This window comes from Nannospalax galili, unplaced genomic scaffold (assembly GCF_000622305.1).
Source record: "Nannospalax galili isolate Female #2095 unplaced genomic scaffold, S.galili_v1.0 scaffold1077, whole genome shotgun sequence".
Taxonomy (NCBI): domain Eukaryota; kingdom Metazoa; phylum Chordata; class Mammalia; order Rodentia; family Spalacidae; genus Nannospalax; species Nannospalax galili.
Genome location: NW_008340429.1, coordinates 1,862,990 through 1,870,557, shown reverse-complemented (window position 1 = coordinate 1,870,557; position 7,568 = coordinate 1,862,990). Strand labels below are relative to the sequence as shown.

The 7,568-nt window shown below is 46.6% G+C and overlaps 1 protein-coding gene across 6 annotated transcripts in view; it reads left to right on the top strand.

Moving 5' to 3' along the window:
• Positions 1 to 252: 252 nt before the first annotated feature.
• Gnpda1 (glucosamine-6-phosphate deaminase 1) overlaps positions 253 to 7,568 on the top strand; it is a 15,404-nt gene continuing 8,088 nt past the window's right edge. The window contains exons 1-3 of one of the 6 annotated variants that reach the window (XM_008835520.3): positions 254 to 345; positions 1,157 to 1,286; positions 5,878 to 5,979. In XM_008835520.3, coding sequence (XP_008833742.1) covers positions 1,163 to 1,286; positions 5,878 to 5,979 — 226 coding nt within the window. In that variant the 5' untranslated portion in view covers positions 254 to 345; positions 1,157 to 1,162. The other 5 variants (XM_008835522.3, XM_008835521.3, XM_029564714.1 and 2 more) reach the window with 5 other exon arrangements.

Genomic DNA, 7,568 nt, shown 5'->3' with positions numbered 1-7,568 from the left:
CAGGTGTGGCTACGGGGAGACCTTGTCTTAAACAAACATCCCACAAAACAAACAAAAACCCATTTGCTGCAGCGGGTAACAAACAAAAAAATGACACCTAGACACACCCCTGCTCCGCTCTCCAGAAGCTACATCCCCTCCTCTGGCTCGGCCCGCCTCCACCGGGTGTCCAGTCCCCACAGGCTCTTCTCGACCGGCTCGCCAGGGGCGGGGGCCGCATGGTCAGGGAGGGCCGCCCGCTGAGTCAGCCCCGCGGCGTGTGCACCGCGTGACCTGCAGCCACGTGACCGGCGCGGGGCAGGGCCGCCTGCGCCCGGGACCTCTGCAATCGCGGGAGGCCTTGGCGTAAGTGGGGACAAGCCGGGTGGGTCGGTCCTCGGACCGGGGGTCGCGGGCGTTGCCAGGTGCTCTGCCACTCCTGGCGCTGGACCCCGGCAAGCCGGAGCGGGCCGGAGGGGCGACGCGCTCGCGGCCCCCTTCGGGGGAACGCTGGACCCTGCGGGCTGACTCCGCCCGGGCCTTCCAACGCACACCGCGGGGCAGCCAGACGCCCCCCACCCTTCCGCTGGGTACCTGTATTCCATTGTGCCTTTGGGGAACCTGAGGAAGGCTTCACCAAGTTGGCGAGCGGGAAGCACCCGACCCTTAGGACTGAAAGAGGACACACCTCCTCCTGCCGAGCTGTGCCGCAGTCACCTCTAGCTCCAAGGTGACCCCATGGCACCTTGGAAGACGAAAAGCCAGTGGGGCAGAGGATCCAGCCTGGAGGAGAGTGGGATAGTGGGCAGGGGCTGAGTTGAGCTACCAGATGATAGTGGCCAACAGGGTGGCTTATGTGCAGTCATTTACCAGTCCCCATCGTGAAATCCAGGAGGCAGGTACTACTTTCCCCATTTTACATACGAGAAACAGGCCCAGAAAACTCGGCTGCCTTGTGAGGTCCCCTGGTAACCGATAGCAGGGGTTACAGGCAATGTCTGACCCTACAGTAGCGCCTCCTGGTGGGTGTAGAGGTGCCCAGCGAGTCCCCCGTGTAAATTGTGCCCTGAAAGAGGCTGTTGCCGGGCTCTGGGGACTTCTTCCCTCTCCCCAGGTTCCTATTGTCCCTTGGTCCCTGCCCTTTCCATTGATTGCATTTGTTGTCTCCTCACTGTAGGACGAGATGAAGCTCATCATCCTGGAAAACTATTCTCAGGCCAGTGAGTGGGCAGCCAAGTACATCAGGAACCGCATCATTCAGTTTAACCCAGGACCAGACAAGTACTTCACCTTAGGGCTCCCTACAGGTGCGTTGTGGAATGGAGAGGGTGATATGGACAGGGGTGGAAAGAGAGTTCCTTGGAGTCTGTTAAGGGGTCAAAATCATGGGCTTACTTATCCCAGGGACTGAACAGGTGGGATTGAGAGACTTATGCTGTGGGATAACCCCAGGCACCCTCGGCAGACAAGAGGGGAGAACCCAGATTCCTTTATGTTGAGGTAGGGGCTGCCTGTTACCATAGAATCTTGATTAGGCCGGAGCTACCCCCTACCTCAGCCCTGGTATCCTAAGGCAATCTTTTTTTTTTTTTAATTTTATTTGTTTTTATGTGTATGTGTGTATTGTGTAAGTGCACCCGTGTCACGCAAGGCGGGAGGAGGACAGAAGAGGCTGTCGGATCCCCTGGAACTAGAGTTACAGAAAGTTGTTAGCTGCCATGTGGGTTCTGGGATTCAAACCTGGTCTTCTGCAAGAACAGCCAGTGTTCTTAACTGCTGAGCCATCTCTCCAGCCTCCTAAGGCAATCAGTTTTTAAAAATATTTTATTGCCAGGTGTGGTGGTTGGCCTGTAGTCCCAGGAGTTGGGAGGCAGAGGCAGGCGGATCTCTGTGAGTTCCAGGCCAGCCTGGTCTACATAGCGAGTTCAAGGCCAACTGGGGCTACATGGAGACCCTGTCTCAAAAAAGATAAAAACAACAAAAAATTAAATAAAATATTTTTTTTATGAGTGTGTAGCCAACATGTGTGTAAGTGCAGTGCCTGATGATGAGGTCAGAAGAGGGTGTCAGATCCCCTGAAACCGAAGAAAACTGAAGTTGCCGATGGTTGTAAGCTGCCATGTAGATGCTGGGAATCAAACCCAGGTCCTCTGCAAGAGCAGTCAGTGCTCTTAACTACTGAGCCATTTCTTCAGTCGGAGACCACGGCAATCATTTTATGAGATGAGTTCATTTTTCTTCTCTGCATGTAGGGGGGTTACTAGCTAAGTACTATTCATGGGGTAATTGAGAGAAGTTGCTCACTCAAATAATTTCTTAGAAAGCTTAATTGATAAAACTATTCCCAATTTCTTCTGAAAAAGGTCAGGTCATGTGTGGTGGCACACACTTTAATATCAGCACTCAGGAGGCAGCAGGTAGATCTCTGTGAGTTTGAACCAGTTTGGTCTACATATTGAGTTCCAGGCCAGCCAGGGGCACATAGTGAGACCCTGTCTCATAATACCCCCCCCAATAATAATAATAATAATAATAATAATAATGATAATAATAATAATAATGGGTCAGAATGCTGCTTTTGCAGGAAGATAATTTGGCCACAGTCTCTAAAAGTATCTTTAATATTTTTAGGAGTGGGTAGATTGGCCCCAATGGTTTTATGACCACTGAACACTAGAAAGAGACCTTCAGACTTTTACAGTAAATAGCCTAGCAGTAAATATTTCAGGCTTCATCGTTGGCAGCTCAACTCTGCCACTGTAGCAATGAGAACAGTCATAGACAATATGTAAGTAAGGGAGTGTGGCTGTATGCCAATAAAACTTTGTGAACACTCAATTTTGAATGTATGTAACTTTCATATGTCATAAAATACCCTTTTGATTTTTAAAAACTTTTTGAAAATTTAAAAACCGTTTTGGGCCAGGTGTGGTGATGCATGCTTTTAATCCCAGCATTCAAGAGGCAGAGGCAGGCATGGACCTCTGTGAGATCGAGGTTAGCCTAGTTTCATAGTGAGTTTCAGGTCAGCTGAGGTTATAGGAAGACCTGGTCTCAAAAAGACCAATAATAAATAAATAAATAAAAAGTAAAAATAAAAACCATTCTTGGGCTGGAGAGGATGGTTCAGTGGTTAAGAGTGCTTACTCCCTTCTTGCAGAGGACCCAAGTTATGTTCTCAGTACCCATTTCCAGTGTAACTAAGGTGTCCAGTATAACTAAGGTATCCAGTGTTTCAGCCCTATGGAGGCAGTGTTTTTTGTTGTTGTTGTTGTTGTTGTTTTGTTTTGGGTTTTTTTTTTTGGTGTTTTTTGAGACAGGGTCTCCCAGTAGCCCCAGCTGGCCTGGAACTCCCTATGTAGACCAGGCTGGCCTTGAACTCACAGAGATCCGCCTGCCTCTGCATCCCAAGTGCTAGGATAAAAGGCGTTTGCCACCATGCCTATCTGTGGGGCAATGTTAACATCCTGTGGCCTCCACCTGGTCAGGCTGGGCTCTGCATCAACTCCTCCTACTTCCCATCAGGACAGATCAGATCTGAGATCCACAGAATAAAGCTCAAGCCCTCTCAAGTTGTGGCTCCCTCAGCCACATGTAGTGGTTCATGCCTGTAATCCCAGCACTCAGGAGGCTGAGGCAGAAGGATTGCCTCAAATTCAAGGTCAACCTGGATTGAGACGCTGTGTCAAACCCCCCACCCCTAAACAAAAAGATGTGTCCACCCTCTGTTACACAAGGTTTCCTTGAAGAATTTAGGAACTGGTTGGTGGTTTGAGTGGGATGTGGGTACTGCCACTGTCAGTCACTTGGATTTTTTTTTTTTTTTAGTTCCTACTGTAAACCAAGCATTTATGGTACAACAACAAAAAAGTATAAATTCATACTATCTAAAGCTTAAATTATAATGGGAATGACAGATAATAAATAAGCTAATTAGCAAAATGTAGAGATTTTAGAAGACGATGAGAGGGAGAAAAATAGCACAGGAGAAAGGCTGGGAATTGTGCATAGTGGGAGTTGTGTTCAGAGAAGGTCTCTATGAGAAAGTGACATTTGAGAAAAAGCCTGAAGAGGGGAGTTCGCCTTGAAGATACGTAAAGGAAGATCACTGGTTATAGAGGTAACAGTGGGTACAGAGGCCTTGAAGTGAACTGCCCCGTGTAGGCCAAGCAGCACGACTGTTCACGGGTGTGGAAAAGACAGTGACCTGGTCTTGTGTGGATACATTTGAGTTTTTTCCTTCCATCTTTTTATTTTGAAATCTTTCAAATGTTCAAAAATAGTTGCAATCAACAGTGTAATACCATTTACCTACATTGACCAACCGTTACTCTCTTGCCACATGTTTTCCTCTGGCTCATGTTCTCTATACATATAATTTGTTGTGTTTTTTGTTTTTGGAACCACATAAAAGTAAGTTCCAGATATCCCAGTACTAAATCTTTCAGCCCGATCTCCTGAGAATAAGGGCATGTTCCTTCCATAGCCCAGTAACCATTGTGGCCCTGAGACAAGATCTGCCTTATCATCTAATTCTGCAGTATCATCTCATGTACAAACTCTTCAGAAACTTTTCCTAATTGTCCACATTAATCACTTTTTTCTTCTTTTGAGACAAGATCTCACTATGTAGCTCTGGCTGGCCTGGAACCTGTTAATATAGACCAGGCTGGCCTCAGACTCATAGAGATTTACCTACCTCTGCATCCTCAGTGCTGGGATCAAAGGTGGGCGACACCATGCCTGGCCATAGTCTGTTATGAATGGATGGATAAATAGTTAGTTTTTTATTTTCTTTTCGTTATCCATAGGCCTGGCTAGGAATTAAACCTGGGTATCTTTTTTTGTGTCCTTTTGAGACAGGGTCTCCCTGTAGCACCAGCTGACCTGGAACGACTCACTATGTAGACCAGACTGGCCTCAACTCACAGAGATCAGCCTGCCTCTGCTTCCGAAGTGCTGGGATTAAAGGCGTGCTAAACCTGGGTCTTAAAAAAAATACTTCATTTTTATTTTACATGTATGAGTGTATTGCCTGTGTCTATGTCATGCAGTGCCCATGGAGGTCAGAAAACGGTGTCAGATCCCCTGGAACTGGAGGTACGGACAATTGATAGCCACCGTATGGGTGCTAGGAACTGAACCCGGGTCCTCTGCAAGAACAGCCAGTGCTCTTAACTGCTGAGTAATCTCTTCAGCCCTATACCTAGGTCTTTAAGTTTAATAAACTGTCTTCCCTTTCTTTGATCACTTATGGATGGTTAGCTTTAAATTAATCCAATATTCAGTCAGGGTTTTAGTATCTTTTCCTGCAGTGCTGGAGATGGGGCCAGCACTGAGCTATACCCACAGTTCAGATCTTTACTTTCTAGTTTATTATAGTCTTCCTGCCTTTTGGGTAGACTAACTAATGAGACTCAGGAGTTTGCTGTTGCTCCGGGAAATCTTCCCAGAAACCTGATGATAGAGTGACCTTGTATGGCCGACAGTGCTGCTCTGTCCCCACTCCTAGACAGTGGTCCCTTCTGTAGTAGCTGTTGTCCCTGTCTCCCCATCCACAGCCCTGCACCTTACACATTGTTGATGCTCAGAGAATATCATATCAGTAATCAAGTCTGACATTCACTTAGGACCTATTCAGAGTGATTTCAGTTATCCGTGTGTCTGGTTCCAGGGACTTAGCAATCAACAAGACTGACATGGCCCTGTCCCCTGGGGCTTGCAATCTAGTGGGAAGTAGGCATTGAGCAGGTAGTGGATGGATGGCAGGTGGAATTGTTAGGACTGCAGACCTGACAGGTTCTCCTGGAAAAGCCTTCACTGGTTCTAGGAACCTGGTAGCTGGGAGCTGAAGGGCATTTGCAGCTGTGCTGGTGTTCTGACAGAGGCCTCTTGCAGGGAGCACCCCGCTTGGCTGCTACCAGAAGCTGATTGAGTACTATAAGAATGGGGACCTGTCCTTTAAATATGTGAAAACCTTCAACATGGATGAATATGTAGGTGAGTATCTTTTGGGTTCTTCCTCATAGGAGAGCCATATTCCTCCTCTCACAGGGGGAGCCCTGGAGAGGAATGGAGACATCAAAGGGAGCCAATGATGTTGTGCGATAGGCTCAGTTATCAGTACCTGTCTCTTTCAGCCATGGCTTGCCCGGCTGTAAAATGGGGCTGACTGCATTGGTTGGAAGTGTTAAATGGTACAGTGATCAATGCAGAAGCTTCTTGTGTATAGCAGACATTTAGTGAACACATAGTAAATATTAAGGTGCTTCTTTCCCTCTGCCCATTCCCCAGCTCTGTGCCGTTTCTTTCTGAAACACCTGCAAATGGGATCCTGGCTGGGGTGTCCCCAGGGTCTGTCTGAACTCCCGTGTGTGCATCCTTCAGCTCCTCTTTCTGCCAGGCACACTTGGCAAGAGGCTGAGACTTGTGGCTTGGTCTTCTATCACCTCTGTCACCTGATCATTAGCAATGGTTTCGCTTTAAACATTAAACAACAAACAAAAAACCTGGTAAAATACATGTACTATTTACCATCTTCAAAACTGGGTGTCTTTAAGAAGCCTAACTGTTGAGGGTTGGGGAGAAGGTAGTAAGCAGGAGAATTGCCTGAGTCCAGAGGATTGGGGCCAGCCTGGGCAACACAAGATCTTTATCTAAAAAACCAAAATGTACCATCCTTTTTTTTTTTCATTTTGAGCAATTATTATTTTTATGTGTATGCATGTATTGCCTGCATGTAGGTAAGTGCATCCATGTCGAGAGGTGGAAGCTAGGGTGGAGAGCAATGATACTAGAGCACTGGGAACCTTTTAAGTATTTCTAGCAGGAACCAGGGTCACATCTAAGCTTCTGGCCAGGAAACTTTTTTTTAAGTCAATTTTTCTTTATTTGCTTTTTTATTTTTATTTTATCTGTATGTGTGTATTGTATGTGTCCATGCAGGTGCATTCATGTCATGAAATGACAGAGGTCAGAAGAGGCTGTCGGATCCCCTGGAACTGGACAGTTGTTAGCTGCCATGTGGGTGCTGGGATTCGAACCCGGGTCTTCTGCAAGAACAGTCAGTGCTCTTAACTGCTGAGCCATCTCTCCAGCCCCTTGAGCACTTTTTAATACACAGTTCAGAAGTGATAAGTGCATTCACACTGTTGTGAAGCCTACCTCTAGAGCTCATTTCACCTTAAAAAACTTGAAATGGTATGCCTTTCAAGTATCAGTACTCCATTTCTTCCTCACCGAAGGTTCTGAAAACCACTGACCTTTCTGGGTATCTCATACAAGTAGAGTCATGAAAGCATTTGACTTTCTGTACCTGAATTTCATGGAGAATGCTTTCAAGGTTCATACGTACAATAGCATGCAGCAGAATTCTTTTCTTTTTCCTTTTGGTATTTTGAAGTAGAGGCTTGCTTTGTAGACCAGGTTTGCCTGAAATTTGTGATCCTCCTGCCTCAACCTCCCAAATGCTGGGATCACAAGTGTGTACCACCTTGTACAGCAGTTTCTTTTCTTTCTTTCTTTTTTTTTTTTTTTTTTTTTTTTTTTTTTTAGAGCGAGGTCCCCCTAACCCCGCACTGTTCGTCTTA